The 17,695-nt window shown below is 29.9% G+C and overlaps 4 protein-coding genes across 5 annotated transcripts in view; 2 read left to right on the top strand and 2 right to left on the bottom strand.

The window, feature by feature from the left end:
* The first annotated feature begins 642 nt into the window (after window positions 1-642).
* LOC124499009 (uncharacterized) lies at window positions 643-2,031 on the top strand. Its single transcript, XM_047062852.2, has one exon. It carries the CDS (start codon window positions 1,432-1,434, stop codon window positions 2,023-2,025), a length of 594 nt encoding a protein of 197 aa, XP_046918808.1. The 5' UTR covers window positions 643-1,431; the 3' UTR covers window positions 2,026-2,031.
* Window positions 2,032-2,662: 631 nt separating this feature from the next.
* Window positions 2,663-4,593, top strand: LOC124499008 (alpha-(1,3)-fucosyltransferase C). The gene is made up of 4 exons (XM_047062850.2): window positions 2,663-2,885; window positions 3,018-3,353; window positions 3,419-4,039; window positions 4,102-4,593. The coding sequence occupies exons 2-4, from the start codon at window positions 3,085-3,087 to the stop codon at window positions 4,463-4,465; spliced, it is 1,254 nt and encodes a 417-aa protein (XP_046918806.1). The 5' UTR covers window positions 2,663-2,885; window positions 3,018-3,084; the 3' UTR covers window positions 4,466-4,593.
* Window positions 4,594-4,842: 249 nt separating this feature from the next.
* Window positions 4,843-8,143, bottom strand: LOC124499007 (mitochondrial glycine transporter). Of its 2 annotated transcripts, XM_075728758.1 has the most exons (6): window positions 7,927-8,143; window positions 7,764-7,854; window positions 6,695-7,077; window positions 5,864-6,154; window positions 5,326-5,802; window positions 4,843-5,103 (listed from the first exon to the last, which is right to left on the bottom strand). In XM_075728758.1, exons 3-6 carry the CDS (start codon window positions 7,013-7,015, stop codon window positions 4,912-4,914), a joined length of 1,281 nt encoding a protein of 426 aa, XP_075584873.1. In that variant the 5' UTR covers window positions 7,016-7,077; window positions 7,764-7,854; window positions 7,927-8,143; the 3' UTR covers window positions 4,843-4,911. The 2 variants fall into 2 exon arrangements, with proteins under 2 accessions (XP_075584873.1, XP_046918805.1); XM_047062849.2 differs by lacking the exon at window positions 7,764-7,854 and having other exon boundaries at window positions 7,997-8,015.
* Window positions 8,144-8,239: 96 nt separating this feature from the next.
* The window catches only part of LOC124490980 (uncharacterized), a 39,129-nt gene continuing 29,673 nt past the window's right edge, over window positions 8,240-17,695 (bottom strand). Inside the window, exons 5-12 of the mRNA XM_075728757.1 lie at window positions 14,493-14,629; window positions 12,811-12,889; window positions 12,642-12,734; window positions 12,467-12,579; window positions 11,010-11,140; window positions 10,676-10,920; window positions 10,314-10,435; window positions 8,240-10,203 (exon numbers count right to left, since the gene is read on the bottom strand). Of these exons, the coding sequence (XP_075584872.1) occupies window positions 10,043-10,203; window positions 10,314-10,435; window positions 10,676-10,920; window positions 11,010-11,140; window positions 12,467-12,579; window positions 12,642-12,734; window positions 12,811-12,889; window positions 14,493-14,629 (1,081 nt within the window). The 3' untranslated portion in view covers window positions 8,240-10,042. The remainder of the gene's footprint in view (window positions 10,204-10,313; window positions 10,436-10,675; window positions 10,921-11,009; window positions 11,141-12,466; window positions 12,580-12,641; window positions 12,735-12,810; window positions 12,890-14,492; window positions 14,630-17,695) is intronic.

Below are 17,695 nucleotides of genomic sequence, written 5' to 3'. Positions count from 1 at the left end.
CCAATGATGAATTTTTTTTTTTTTTTTGGGACGAAAACATTGACATTTTTTTTCTTTCATAGGATGCATGAAACCAAATGTTCAGTAGTAACCAGTTATCTATCTAAAATAATAATATAATAATCTAATTATAGACTTTTTATCATCTGTTACTAAAATATCTGAAATGGAGAAGAAAGAAAAAAACTGAATTAATGATTAAATGAAAAGTGATTTTTGATTTAATTGAAAACAATGAAGAATGGACTCAACATAATAATGATGATGATGATGATGATGATGAAAAGCTGAGATTTTCAATCTTACATCCAAAATAAATGTTGATCAATGATCATAATCATCAAGAAGATGTTTAAATTGAAATTAATTGCCAGTTTTTTTTCTCTCTCTCAATTCATCATTAGATTGAACAATGTTTTTTGCGATCGATTACATATATCATTTTATTGATCATATATCGATTTTTTTCCATTTACAAATTGAAAACAATCTGTTTATATAGGATAATTATGAAATCAATCAAATGCATGGTTTAGTGTTTGCTCAATTCATATACGAATGGCAATTTTATACATTGCAGGTAGGTGATGAATTTTTTTTCCGTTTATATGGACAAATTGACCAAAAATAATGATGAAAATTTTTTAGTAGATTTTTATTTTTACGATCAACAAAACAAACAAACAAAAGGATATTATTATTAGTTATGTCTATATATGTAATAAAATACATTTAACCGGATGGATAGATTAACGCGTTTTTTTATGTTATTATTTTGATCATAACAAATTTTCACATTTCATTTCACGATTTGTCAGCAACTTTTTTTTTATTATATTGATTTGTGGTCATCGGTGTTCATTTTCTAAAATACAAAAGAGCCTATAATATATATTGTGGCCTTTATTTTTCATTGTTTTTTTTTATCCTCAAAAAAAACAAAACAAAACAAAGAAAAAGAATTTTCTCGAGTTTTTCATTATTTTCTGTTCATTTTATATTACCGATAAATCGTTTATCAGTTTAGTCACAGTGATGATAAACAATGAAAATTTGCTGATCACAACAAATTGACCGATTATATTGGTGGTGTGTGTTTATCATGAATCAATACGATGCTAATTTTTTTTTCTCATTGAAATCGTAAGTCGATTTTTTTTTGTATTAGATTGGGAAATAAAATTCTTGGCCAAAAGATGGCAATAGTGTTCCAAACACTTTTTTAGCCAATGGAAGCGCCGAATATAAAAAATATTCCTTAGACATACGAATTTGCTATATATCCATCATTCGGATAAGTGTGAGTCGATTTTTGTTTTGTTTTTTTTTTTTTTTTTTGGATCACCAGAATCGAAATCGGATTTTGTTTTGTTTTGGTTTTGGTTTTCGTTTTCTAAATCCAATAACAAAGTGTAAAGAAATCCATACATCATGTCACGTATATTGAAGACATTGATTTATATTCGTGATCGTATGACATTTTGGGCAATCAAAACGACAAATGAAAAATATGATGATGATGATGATGATGATAATAATGATGATGAAGATGATGAAGCAATCAATTTGGATGAAATTGAATTCGAAGGTCGTGGTATGCGTACCGAACGAATTCTTCGGGCCATCATTCGTGTACCGATAAGATGGTTTCATTTAAACTATCATGCAAGAAAACTGGAACGAACAATGAATAAAGAACATCCAGAATGTCCAGTACGTGTACGTATTGTCGATAGATTGGTTGGCAATAATTTTATTGAAAATATCTTCGATACCGGATTGATGGTCATTCCGTGTTTATTTTTATTTAGCTTTTTTCTTTGGGCATTATCTCAATTTGTAGCTCGAACTATTCTTGAACCTGTTTCTTATGCTATTGCTTTCATTTCGGTATTCATATTCTTCATATTTGGTATTGTATTTGTATTTGCTGCATTTTTTGGCTATGAATTTGAATATATAGATGGAAAAAAACACCCTAGACGTAAACGTAATCCACCTGAATCGTATCAAAAAATGGCATAAAAAAATCGTCATCATTCAATGCCATAAATAATGTCAACAACGAAAAGAAAAATCTAACATATTTGTTCTTTGGTTACTTCATCGATTATTGTTAATATTAATACAAATAAACAATAAACATAAACATTTCAAGTTAATAATGATTGATTAATTCAATTGTCAATTATTTTATATGTAGAACTAATATATAAATGTCTATAGTAGAAGTTTGTCACACCGACAATCATGATGATGATGATGATGATGATGATGATGACGACGACACAATTTCACAATTCGACAAATGACACTTGTTTTATTTCAATGTGTAATTTTTTCTTCTTTTTTAATGAGAGAAAAATAATAATAAAATCAATTTACAATGGTAAACCTGTTTCTTATTATACAGCATTTATGTTGTGCACACTCAATGTATTACACACATACAATTATTTGTCACGGTAACTATGAGGTAACTATGAGTGAGATATTATTTTTTTTTCTCTCTATTAACATGGAAATAATAATCAATTATGATGATTAGAAACATTTTTCAAATGATAAGTTTTGGACGAATGAAAGTAACAAATTCATATCATATTCACTGCTCTGGATACATTCATATTCGATAATCGATTGTGTTTATTCGATAGTCAATGTCTTGTGTTGATATTGATGTTTTGATCGAAAATTATTTGGGAATATTATTTCAATTATTTCAAATTTTTTATTTCATTGTGATATATTTTGAGTGATAAAAACAATTTTCATATATTATCTTTCTTTGTTTTCACTATCATTATCGATAATTTTTTTTGTTGTGTTTTATGTCTCATTCGTTATCATTACACAAATACCAATACCAAAACAAATTTAAATCTGTAAGTATATATAGAACTACTAATATACACTCGATATAAAATAACAACTCTAGTGATAATCTCATCATTTACCATAACAATTTTATCCTTATTCTAACCATTTATCCAACAAATACTGTTTCTCATCTTTAGTGCCATAAAATGCAAGCAATAGTCAAAAACAAGTCATTTGATCCATACTAAAAAAAAGCGATTAGAGATGGCAATGGCCATCACTATTCTGAATGGCAATCTTATGCCAAGAATTCGTTTAATCATCTTCATTTGTCTTGGTCTTTGGGCGTTATTATTTTTGCTGAACAGTTTTTCATTAGTCAATCGAAATCTGATCAATTATTATTCCATTCAATATATGCCATTTATTAATGATACTACAATTGTTGTCGATAAAAATGGAAACGTCACCACCGAGATTACATATCATCAACTCACCCAATATGTTCAATTATCATCGGATAAAGTACAAAAGTAAGACATTCAAACTAGATTATGATGGTGGTTATAATTAATGATTTTATATTTGAATTCATTAGTTTCCGAATTATCCTTTTTTGGACCAAATACTTTGACCAAGACTTAATGTATCAAATGAAAAAATCATTGAATGGTGACACGGAAAATTTATTGTTTCGACCAAAACCATGTTATTATCGATATCCGAATTGTTTAGTCACAACCAATCGTGATTTCATTGCAACAGCCAAAGTAATCATCTTTCATTGGAGAGATTTTCATTACAATGATTTACCTACACGACGAAACTCCAATCAATTATGGACCATTTATAATTTAGAAGCTCCACCTAATACGGCGCTGTTACCAGATAGAGATGATTTAATTTTCAATCTGACCGCTACTTATCGTCATGATTCAGACATTTATGTGCCATATGGACAACTAATTGCTCGTAATCATGATTTTGATTTAGAATCTAACATTGATATTCGATATAAAATCAAACCAGTCGTTTGGTTTGTCAGTAATTGTCATACGCAAAGTCATCGAGAAAATTATGTTCAAAAATTATCACGAATGGTACAGGTAGATATTTATGGTAAATGTGGCAAATTTCAATGTCCACATTCACATGAATGTTATCAAAAAGCAGCACGTGAATATTTATTTTATTTATCATTCGAAAATTCACTATGCAAGTAAGTTTGTTGATAAATTCGTTGATATATTTCAATTGATTGTCATTTGATTTTTTCCACAGAGATTACGTAACTGAAAAACTGTTTAATGTATTAAATTATGACATTGTTCCTATTGTTTTCGGTGGTGCCAATTATTCTTCTATATTACCGGCCGGTTCGTATATCGATGCCACACGAATGAAACCAGAAACATTGGCCCGTTTAATCATGAAAATAGCCAGTAACAGGAAACTTTATTTATCCTATTTCGAGTGGCGTAAAAAATATTCACTCGATTCAGAATCAGATATGAATTCAAATTTATATTGCCAACTCTGTAAACGTCTAGAACAAAATGTAATCAACGATAAAAATACATTCCAAACCAGCAAAGAGATCAACCATTGGTATTTCGATGATGCTTGTCGAAATCCAGATATTTAATTATCCAGTCTTCTTGGTGAATTTGTAATTTTTAAATTTTTCTTAAGCATTAGTTTGAAACCATTCTAGTCTTTCTTTATGTTTTTATATTCATGATGATGATCAAATATAAATTATTTTTAAACATTTATAATTTTATTGTCGATATTTTATTTTTTAATTTATGGAAGTCGAAATTCATTTCGAATTTAAAAAAAAATTATCTAGAAGTTTATTCGTAAGTAGTGTACCGTCTGTATATACATAAATATTCGTTTTTGTGACTTTCAAGTTATTGCTTTTGTCCACAGATGGTGTTAAGACATCATCTGGTGTTTCGAAAATGAACTAGAAAATTCCACCAAAGAAAAAATGTTTGCGACCAATACAATAAGCAATTTTTGTTTTTTTTTGATAGATTTTTTTAATAAAATAAATAATTATGGCACTTATAACATTTATAGATGTCATTTGAGACATAAGCTTCTCATCATTTGTTCATAAACAGTCCACGCCATCGAAGCCATTAATGTTCGACGCATCATTCGGGGAACCAAACCAGCGAATAGACCACGTATCTTTTCTTCTTTCACAATTGATAGGGTTGTTTTAAGGAAAGAAGGATATTGTTTCGTGTTGACTTGCATTCGAGTTTTGACCTGTTTTAAAGATGATTAAAAAATGTGAAAATACGTCAATCAAATTGTATAATCAGGTCCATTTTGTATGATAATATTTGAAAATTGATCCTCATTGCTATCAACTAATTAGACTAAAGAGCTCACACATAGACAATATTTGTAACTTTCGATAATTGATTGATTGATATCTATTTTAGCGTTTGGTTTGTGTGCAATCTATCAGTAAATATGGATACTAACCACGTCCATCGGTTGTGTGACAGCGGATGCTAAAAGACCCGCCGAAACACCACATGCGAATGTAATGGATGATGATGATATGATCTTCGAATACTGTTGTGAATTTCGCTGAATTTCATCTGCGTTTTTGGTTAGCATAAAATTTTTCATTTGTGAATAAAACATATAGTATAGACCCGAGTATGGAACATCTCGCATTAATGTTGGCAATAGGCCGGATTTCAATCCACGGAGACCTTCATTACGATATGTATGCCTTAATGCATCGACGATACTTTGGTAGGCGTAAGAACCACTTTCATAACGTGTTTTAACTACCGTAACTGGTATGAGTAATACAGCTGCAATACTACGGGACATCATGCCGAATGTCATGGCTTCAATAGCTGATGGTCGACGATCTGGACAGAAATGGCTTTGTAAGGTGTCCAAACAACAGAAATGAATACCAATACCAGGGACACAACGAAGTAGCGACTAAATACAAATAAATAAGAATTTATTGTTTTTTTTTAAAAATTTACATGAAAATACATACCGGTGCTGTACCACGCCACAAACCAATAATCTGTTCATTTTTGATTGTCTCGTATGTCACCGTAACGAATCGAGTTGATGGCATAGCAGATGCTGGAACACTTTGGTTACGACTAATTGCCAATGAAGATAAGTGGGCATTTTGCACTCTGGTCTTGAGCAAATCGAATGGTTGAAACAAAAGCGTTGAACATGTTCCACTTAATGAACCGACCATAAAAGATTTGAGCATCGGACGTTCGTTGAGGTATTGGACTAGTAATTTTTCGGTTTCATTGGAACCAAACGATGTCTGAAAATTGGCCATCATTAGTCAAATATTAATTCAAAGAATTGATTATTTGTTAATGATGAAACGTGTTCAAGGGCTCAATGAGGCTTAATGCATCTTAACAGCGTGTTTGCCGCTAATCTTATACTAGAGAAAAAAATTTTCTTATCATCAACTCTAATTATGATGGTCACCAAATGAAAAAGTGTGAGAATCTTATCACTAATGATTTAGACAAAATAGAAATTGATACTATTTCAATGCCGTTCATATTTCGCATGACGCTGCATGTGATGTTTATCGGCCTTTACACTATATCTGAAGAGACAATGATCAAATCAAAGAAACAAAAATCAATTGCCACATTGATTTGTACATTTTTTTCAAATGCGGCGAGGATATCCCATATTAGGAATAATAATGTTATTAAAATGATAAAAAAACCAGAAAAAAATGACGATACCCAAATATGGTTGATACTGAAAAAAATGATGATGATAAAACCTCTGAAGCCTTAATGAACCGTCTCGAAACAGATGATGAAAGTTTACTTGAACTCACTATCGATGATATATCACTATTTTCATTTAGAGTAGACTGCTCAGATGGCAACATGAGTAGATATTCAATATCATGGCCATTATTATTATTATCATCATTATTACGATTAGTCATTGTTTTGGTTTTTTGTTCCATAATCTGTTCAGATCGGAATGGATGTTTGATGGAAAACCGTGGAATCACAATCGGATGAATCGTTATCAATGGAAATTGAATGTTTGGATTGTTCAATCGAAAAGTGAATGATCGAAAGGATGAAGTTGTTTGATGATGAGTATTGGATGAAAATTTTGACTGGCTTTCGCCATTTTCACTATGCATCACCGGGTTTTGTTCCAATTTTAGAAAAACAAGTTCGTTTAAAGAGATAATATTTTTTGTATCTGGATGAAAAAAAAAGAAAAACAGGTAATTATTCTCTGAATTTGAAATTATTTCTATTATGCATTTTTTTTATTGCGTAATAGGCTACTGAAAAAAAATGTGACAAAACCTTATTAGGTTTATCATACATAAATATTGTTGTTTGTTTCATATCATCGTATCATATCATCATATGGGTTTTTGCCACTGTTATTGCCCGAATTTATCATGATTTTATTTCGTGCAAAAAAAAAAAAAAATATCATCGACCAGTTTTCTTTGTACAAACACATTTGCCTTCTGGATTTTGTAATAAGATCTTTTGCTTTGGAACCGGTTTTTTTTTCGTTGGCCAAAGTAAACTTTTGATTTGGGATAAGATTAAAGTCAACATTTTTTTTTGTACCAACCAAGATGATGATGATGATGATATGTACGAAATGATAAAGTGAACAAATTATTCTTTCGTAAGCATTGTCAATACCACCCAGTAGCCTTAATAATCCAACACATGTGATAAATGACATCCGTTTAGTTCTTTTTTTTTTTTGTTTTTATTTTCATTCACATTCATCAATGAATGAAAATGGTGTCATAAGCCTTGGACAAATTTGAACTGATTGTCATTAAATGGATTTGATTTCAATCAATAAACAAATATTGATTCAATTAAGTCTAGCATGAATGTCTACCACACATCACTTACCACACGATTAAAATGAAGAAAAAATTTGAGATTAAAAGAAAAAATTCAATATGTCATTTTTTCCTTTGTATCAAAATAACGATAAAAACATCTGGATAGAGTGTAAAAAAAATAGAGCCATTTAAAATTTAAATTTAAAAATTGCAATCCAATGACAACTTACAGAATTAAATTTTTAAACATATGTCAACTTATTATAAAAACTAATGGTATAAAAATTAGTGATAAATTACCATAACAGAAACAGGTTGAATTGCACCAATTATAATTGGATTATACATAAAAAAAAAATAATACGGTAATCATCAAAGTCACCTTCTATGAAAAAAAAACACGAGTGTAATCAGGAATGTTTATATCAAAATTCTCACACATTCGATATCAGATGGCAGCATGAGCATCCTCTTCAACAAAACAAAAAAAAAATTCGAATTCAACATTCGAAATAAAAAAAATCGAAACAAAAATGTTTTTACAAATTTTATAATTCAAAAAAAAAAAAATCATTTTTTAATCATTTCATCATTATCTTATGATATTTACAAAAATAAATTTTTATTATTTATTGTTCATGTGTGGTTTTTTTTTCGTGTAAATGGCCTAAGCAACCAGCCAGCAGTCGCTATTATTACAACAAAATAAGACAAATCGAAAAAAAATAGAATTTAAAATGAAAATTTGTGAAAAAAAAACATGGAATCAAGTGTGCACAGAAAAAAAACAACAATAATATCACCATAAACAACAATAAAAGAAAACAATAAAAACAAATTGTCAAAACTACAAGTGAAAAGGAATCGACCAAAAAAAAAAGAAAAAATTCTTGGGCTAGAATTATGATGGAAAAGAAACAACAACAACAACAACCACTAGAACTATACTATATTCTGAAGGCTGAATTCGCTGTATGAATATTTTTGTGTGTGTGTGTGTGTATTGAAGATGAAGAAAAATGCAATGAGAATAATTACAAACAACAAATCATTCAACAAAATGATTACAAATGGGTTCCATTTTTTTCACTCTCTGTCTCCTAAACATCATCCATAAATATGATCATTAAATTATTTGGTGAGAATAAGAACATACAAATGAACCAAAAAAAAAAAAAAATTTTTTTCTTGTAAAGTTGGTTGACTAAAAAATGTGCTCATCATTTTTTTTTCTTGCTTGAAGAAGAGAAGAAGAATGAAGCATTGAACGACAATGACAACAAACGGTACCATACCATATAACAATAATCAACCGTTAATGATGACATTAAATTAATAATTATAATGGTTCCGCGCGCATCTTTTGTCATCATCTGTCGACATTTTTTTTTTGCCATTCAATTTCTTCATCTTCATCATCATGTTGTTTTTCTCGGGCTCACTGATTGTTGTTGTTGTTGTTGATGATGATGATGTTCAATGGTTGGTTGGTTGGTTGGTTGGTTGGCTGGCGATGATGATGATGATGATGATGATGAAAAATATGAAAAAGACCAGAAATTGTTTGACTTGATAATAATAATTGCCAAAAAAAAAAAATGAAAAGAATAAATCTGAATCATATCAGTATGTGTGAAGTGTGAGTGTGGGTGTGTGTGTGGGGGTGTGTGTGGGGGTGAACGATTGAAAATGATGATAAAGAAATTTTATATATTGAAAGCTGCATCCATATCACAGCAAAATTGGAATTATTTTTTTTATATACAAGTTATACAGGAGTGTGAATTGCCAGAAAAAAAACAATGATGCTAATTTCGAATGTCCATCCACAGCACACACTATTTTGTAGAACGATTCCTTTGTCATTTGTTCGAATCGATTCAGCCAAACTAATGCTTCATAGAAAGAATCGAATGATTCATTCATTCATTTATTTTTTTGTTTTTTATCCAATTTCCATTTGATGATGGGTGATGGTGGTTGGTGGTGATGGTGGATCGACAAATGACCAAAGAATGTATCGAAAAAACAAGAAAGGGCGGAATTTTGATCGATTCTTTTAGTCGAAAAACAAGATTTTCATCTTTGACAAAAAAAATGTCGTTAAATTGTCGTCATCATCATCAAAGTTATCGTCGTTGTTGTTGTTGTTGTTGAGAGAACAAAAATTTAATGGATTTTTTTTCGAAATTGGTTCAAGAAAACAAAAACAATTGTCCTTCACCCAAAGTTGTCCTTATCATCATCCATAACAATGGTCAGAGAAGAAATTATGAAGAAAATTGAGATTAATATTAGACTGAATTGAATGATTGAAATAGCAGATCATCGTATTTTTAAGTATAATCAATAGCCATCACTAATGATAACATCTTGAAATGGTCGTTTACGTGTACATTCACGTACAACATTCAATATAATTGGTAATCGTCGATCTAATGCCAACAAGTGATCAATAGTTAATATTGGTGATACGGGATCCATGTTCAACGATTTATTCATTAGTTCTATGTTTTATAAATGAAAATAAAAGATGAGATGATCAAAAAAAAAAAAAAAAATAATAATAATGAAATTAGAATCAATCTTGCATCACACAAAATACGATATTACTAACCACTTAATGGCGTTTGACCATTGTGTAAATCGATCAATCGTTGTAATGTGCTATTACGTATCATACAGCATTGTATAATGGGCGCCAATATTGATATTTCATCATGATGTGCTTTACCAAATCTAATCAATTATTATAAAAAGAAAATGATATGTGAATTGATGTGTAGGATATATTATGATTAGTAAAAAAAATATGTAATAATATAATGTAATGATGATAGTAGAGTAGAGAGGTGTGGAAAAGTTAACCACCAACCATTCATTCAACCACAAACATAATTGGCGGTTGAATGAATGGTTGTGTTTTCTTTCTTGTTATTATTATTATTATTATCAACATAAAAAAAGATAATCTCTTACCCTCTACCATGATCAAGATGAATTATAAATGAATGATTGCCCAATGTTTTGAATGTTTCATAATGATGTCTATCCATATTACCAATAAGAAAATCTAATACAGCCATATCCATTAGATCGGCAAGACGACGACCATGATTGTATGGTGGCGCGTGTCGTACATATTTATCACAGTAATCAGGATCATTTTCCCATGTTGCACGACGACGTTTATGATATGAACGTCTATATGGATGTCTATAGACCTATGTTTTATTGTATAATATAAAAAAATGGAAAAAAAACATTAAAAAATTTATTGATTAAAAAAAACAAATAAAATAAACAAACAAACCTTTCTTGGAGCAATACTTTTGGATGGTAGGAAGGCAGCAAAACTTCCTTCAACTGTATCAGGATTGCCACAGATTGCATGTGCAGTATCACAGTAATAACCACATTTGCCATGAAAACACAAATTATTGGCTATGAAGAATTACCATTGTTGAATTGTTGTTGTTGTATTATTGGCCAAGATCGAATGCAACAAAAAAATAGTGACCATAGTGAATGAATATCAAAATCAGAATAACAACAACAAAAAAAGAAAGCAATTAATTAATCTGGTAAATAACTTTTTCTCTTTTATACACAAATTCTAGCTATCCCCTTTTTTCAAGGGGATAAACTAATGAATCTAATTGACACATGGTAACAGCCGTATATGGCATCAAACGAGAGGGGGGAGTTTTTTTTCTGTTTAGTAGTAGATTCTAGTAGTATATTCATAGGCAGTTCAACTATTCTATAAACGAAGAATTGTGTATGCGTGTGTGTGTGTGTTTGTATGTGACGACCATGGTCATCATTCATTGATGATCATTACCATGATCAAATAAAAAAAAAAGCTTTTTTGCCTAGGAAAAAAAAATTCTTGTTGTTTTGTAATGCTCATATGTGTGTGCGTGTGTGTGTTTGTGTTTGTATGCGATTCTGTTGAACAAAGAAAAAATTAATTAAACAATGGACATAGTCACAAAAAAACGCACACCAAGTAACTAGATATTGTGTAACATGTATTCATTCATGTATACACACGAGAAAACAATACAAGCAAAAAATATTCATTTCTCAAAACAAAACTAGACATGGCTGGACATGATAGAGATTCATGAATCATCACACACACACACACACAAACAAGAATGGACAACATCAAATTTCATTTTTTATCCAATAACGATAGGAAGATTGTATATCGATAGATTCTCTTGAGACAGAATATTTTTTTTTCTCCCCTATTTTTTTGTGATCAAATATACAATGTGTGTATTTGAATGTTGTTGTTGTTGTTGTTGCTGTTGTTGTAAATGAAATGAACACACACACACAGGAATCTGGTGCATGTTTGAATTGAATTGAATTGAATGAATGAAAAAAAACATTGTTGTTAAGGCATCCACACTTTGTCCTTTATCTCTTTATTGATGATAACGAGATTCTAAAACTTTTTTTTTATTTTCAGTACCACAAATACCTGAGACACAAAAAGGTAATTTGATTCAATGAACATCATCATAGAGTTGTGGTACATACATATTCATTAGTGGCAAATAAGTGTGTGTGCATGTGTGTGTGTGGCCACAATAAGCTCTAATTGAATATGTAGGATATATAAATATAAAAAAAGAAAATTAGTTTCAAAGCTTTTTTTGTTTGATCTGAATGAAATCCGTTTAGGTAAGCAACGTACACACACACCTGTTCTATGATTAGTGGAATGACAACAACTGAAAAATTAATTCAACTTACCTGGTGAAATGAAAAATGTTTTGATGAGATCTTCATCGGCAATAGCATATATTTCGGATGTAATATTCAATATACGACCAATAACTGGTGGTGTACGACGAAATCCTAATATTCTGTGTGTACAACAACAAAAAAAAAGTTTAATCTCCATTTTCGAAAAAAATTCATTTTTTACCTATCCAGATGAAATGCAGCAATCTCTGCATTATGTCGTTCATAATCGGTAAAATAAAAATGATTTGGATCAGTTTCTTTATCACGAGAAAATCTATATTAATGGAAAATAAATGATAACAGATTATAATTCTTCAAAAAACAACAACAACAACAACAACAATACATACCTCATTGGTTTGAACAGTGCTTTTCCTTCATTCTCATAGTTGATGATCAATTTAAGTTGTGTACCACCTTCTTTTTGTGCTATTAAAAAAAAAAAAACAAAACAAAAGCATGAAAAATATTATATTGTCTATGCGGTTCGGACTCATCATTCAATCATTGTTTTGTTTTGTTTTTTTTTTAAAAATTTTTGATTAACTTAATGGATGTTCACAAACACACACACACGAGCGGAAAAAAAACACATGCAATCATGTAATAATAATACCTAAGATGTCAAAAATATATATCTTTCCCCTGGTTTAAATTGAAATTGAAATTTTTTTTCTTCGATCTTTCGAATAAATTGAATTGAGATAACATTTTCATAATGCTGTAAATATTAATGAAATTTGACAGTGAGAAAAACAGACGGAGAGAGAGATGATTATCAGTAGAAAAAAAACACAAAAACGTCAACGAAAATTAAAAACAAAACAAAATGATGAAAAGTGTGCTTAATAATAATAATCTTCGTTATCAAAAAAAGTTTTTATCATCATTTTTTTGGCCAATGAATAAACACACATCTTAGGGAAATGATGATGATTGTAAACCACTCAAACCACCACCACCAACAACAACAACAAAAAAATGAATTTGCCTCCAAAAATGTTTTAAACACTTCATCATTATATGTGAAAATGATGATTTTTGTTTTCAGCCTAAAAAACTGTTTTGTTTTGTATTTCCTTCCAATGATTTTTTTCTTTCTTCTTTAAATTCACTATTTAGATATGAATAAACAAATGATAACACATTCCATAATACGATAATGACGAATAATAATAATAATAATGAGAAAAGGAAAAAAAAGTTTTATTCTGGATCCTGTGATTTGGTTTGAAATTATATTAACCAATGGGGAGTCTCTTGTTTTTAGTTTTCTTTTTCTCAAACAACAACAACAACAACATCATGATTCTCTAATGTGAAAATCTGGTCTGTGTTAAAAAGGGAATCTCTTCATTTTTTTTTCGTAGTTGCATGGTCTCTCTAATTGAGTTCTACACATCAAGAAAAAAACGAAATACGGAATAAGGTTGAATCTTCAAAGTGAAATTACCAAAATGGAAAAAGTAGTATGGGGAAATGATTCAAGGATTCTATCTATTATATATAAATTCTTTACCCGCCTCTCATATCCCTTCTTTCAATTGATATTTTTTTTTTTTGTTCAAAAAACCATTATTTCTCTTCTAAGAGTCCACCAAATTCTTTTTTTTCTGCTTTCGATTATGGTGTTGAAACAATCGTTTCTTGTGTCTCTTTTATCAGTAGTAGTGTATAAGTGGTGGTTCAAAATTTTTTTGGAAGAAAAAAAAAACTTTTGAAAGAAATTAAAAAACTTTTTTTAAAACTACCATCATCATCTACTCATCAACCAACCATAGTATTTAGTGAGTAAATGATGTTTTAATACACACACACATCCAAAGAATCTGAAAAAAACTGAATGAATCATCAACATCATCATCATAAGACCAGTGGAAAAAAATCAGCCCAATCAAGCGTGGATAAACGTAAAATACAAAAAAAGCAAAAAAAATATAACAGAATCAAATGGTTGTGTGTGTGTGTGTGTGTTTGTTGAATTTGATTTGAAACTCTCTCCCTCATCACACACACACAAAAAAAAACTTACCAACATGAACAATATCCAACATGGCCATATCACGTAATAATCGTTTCAATGGTTGACTATTTTCCGGATATAATTCCCGTTCATTAATGTCCATATAGAATTCTTCCCAAGATGTACGATTCGTTTGAATTGATGATCTGTATTGGGAAACAAAAATAGAAACACGGATATAATTAGCAAATTGCCATACGCTAGGAAAAAAAACATTGTATCTATCTAATTATAATGATTGTGTTCAGTGTGTGTGTGTTTGTATGTATGTTTCAATTCTAATAATAACAGTTATTGTCACATTTGAAAATTGGAATCAGAAATAAAACAAAACAAAAAAAGTTTTCATTTTCATTTCGAAACATACACGCACAAACACACACACACACCAAAGATTTGATGGTGTGTGTCCGAGATTCTTTTATTCATCTACAAGCAAAAAAAAAAGATTCAATTAATAATCCACAAAATGAAAGTGGAGGAAAAAACTGGACCACAATGATGATGATAATCACCATAATGTTGATCAGTGAGTAAAAAAAAAATAAAACGAAAATGGCGACATTTTCCAAACTACAGCAACAACAACAAGATGATGATTTATTAAATTAAATGATCCAAAATAACAACAACAACAACAAAAACCATCATCATCATCATTGTCCCGTGGTTGTACGGAATGTCGTCGTCGTCGTCGTCATAGTCGTTTTCGAATGTTTCAGTAATATAATGGGCAAGTAGTAGTTATTAGAATTAGCAAACACAAATTTCTTGTTTCCTTTTATCACCCCCCCCCACCATTACACTCCGTTTTTTATTTCCATCCAAAAAAAAAAAATTCCATACAAGAAAAAACGAAAACGAATCACAGATCAAAACAGATTGTGATTCGTATCTTTTTTTTTTGGATGCTCGTAATGTTCATCTTATAGACTTAGAGCTAGAGTTGAAATAATAATATGATGTTATGAAAGATAAAGAGGGTGGGTGGCGGCGGTGGTTTCGAACATTTCGATGGAAAAATCCCAAAAAAACGACTGGATTATTATTAATGATAAGTACTACATACAGTAGCGGATCAACCATTCCATGGGCCCTGGGCGACCGCCCACTACCCCCCCAATGGCATACTACATATTACAATCGACAATATGTAGTAGTTACTACTACTATTTGATTATGAAAAAAATCGACCATCTTTATGGTTGTAGGGGGTGGGGGTGGACGTGTGTGTGTGTATGTATGTTTTGCTCAATCAAGAATCAAGCAGCAAACATAAGCTTTTTTTTCTCCACTGATTGGTGAATGGGCGATTGGTAACACACCAGAATAACCCCAAACTTTTTTTTTCTCTATTCTGGATTTTATATTTGATTACTATCTTTTTCCATTCGATAATTCTTCTCTCGTCTTTTTTTTTTTTGCTTTACATTACTTTGTGATGTTATTTTTTTCAAAAATGTAAAAAAATGTATTTTGCGTTTAGCATAATTCATTTTTTTTGGAAAACAATTTTTTCCTCTTCTCTTTATCTCTCTCTCTCTTGTTCTCGAATCGGATATTCGACAATCATTTATTATCATAAATACATGAACCAGAATCAGAGCAAAAGATAGTGATAGAGAGAGAGAGAGAGAGAGAGAGAGAGAGAGAGAGAGAGAAAAAAAAAAATACGAAGATGAATCGACTGACCGGATGAGATATAGAAATGAATTGTTGTAAATAATAAAAATGATGATGATAAACAGCAAAAAAAAAATAATCTAGAACCAGAATTCAAAAATGAAAAATATTAACCGGATTTTTTTTTCGTTCTGTTGAATTCATTTGTATAAAACACACACACACACACACACAAACAGTAACAAGAATTCAGTGCCATGATCATCAGGACGAATCAAATTGTTTGTTTGTGTGTCTTTTTAAGCTTGATTATACATTCATTTATTCAAACTTTTATCTATTGCCCCCCCCCCAAAAAAATGAATGAATTCAACCAATAACAACATTACATGACAACAATCTATCATCATTAGTAGTAGGACCAAAAAAAAAAGTTTCCTGAATATTGCTTGATGTGTTTGGTGGTCATCATAGTTGTAGGGGTTTTATTTTTGAATTTGTTGTTCTTGTTGTTGATATTTATTTATTATTGCACGCAATTGCCTATTGGGTAATTGTTTTTTTTTCTATGTTTTATTCAACTTTTTTTTATGATTATCGCTCATTGGATTTTTTTTTCAGTAGATCCATCGTACCACACCATCGAAAATGACAGCCAAAAAAAAAACAAACAAAACAAACAACGACATAATGACGATGATGATTATATAATTGAAACAGATGTTATACTCATTGATTATATGGTTGATATGAGAAAAAAATGACAAAAAAAAAGAAAAGAAATTAAAAGTTTACTTTAGATAAAAAAAAACAACCAACAAAAAAAGAATTCATCTTCAATCAAAATGATGATCGTATCCATTATCTAAAAAAAAAATGGAAGAAATAACAAGGTAAAACTGTCACGGAATAAACACAAACACAAACCAAACGATCAATTCTAATGATCAAAAAAATTTTTTACAAGATTTATGAGACCATTTTTTTTGGTACACACAAATCTCAGATTTGGTCATTTGTTAAAAATTTTTTCTCATTCATTCATTCATGCATGCATGCATGAACACATTCATTCGCGTCCGCGTTTCATTGAGATGTCTTTTTTTCTTCACTCTCTCTGGTTTTGACATTTACATATTTTCTTTCTTTCTTTTATTCGTTTATTTAGAAAAAAAATTGATAAAAACGGTAGATTTAGAAGAAAAAAAAACATAACCCATTTTCGTATTCCGTAACCCAAAATTGATATTGTTTTTTTTTGGCTAGATTCTCAATATTTGATTCTTTTTCGTTTTGTGTTACACAATTGAAATGAAAACATCATCATCATAATCATTGAAAAATTTTCATTTATTTGAATGAGCAAAATGAACAAAAAAAAAATTCATAAAAAATAACGATGTTTATTATGGATATTTTTTTTCACTCGTTTTTGATTTCGCTACACAATCTAGATGTATGAAAAAAAAACAATAATAATAAAATGATACAAATGACGCGTAACATGACCACCACACACACACACACACACACACACATTATATTTTGAATGAATGAATAAATTCCGTACAAGAATAACGGATTTTCAT

The sequence above is a fragment of the Dermatophagoides farinae genome, chromosome 2 (assembly GCF_024713945.1).
Source record: "Dermatophagoides farinae isolate YC_2012a chromosome 2, ASM2471394v1, whole genome shotgun sequence".
In the NCBI taxonomy this organism is placed as follows: Eukaryota; Metazoa; Arthropoda; class Arachnida; order Sarcoptiformes; family Pyroglyphidae; genus Dermatophagoides; species Dermatophagoides farinae.
This window is presented reverse-complemented; position numbering and strand designations above follow the sequence as displayed.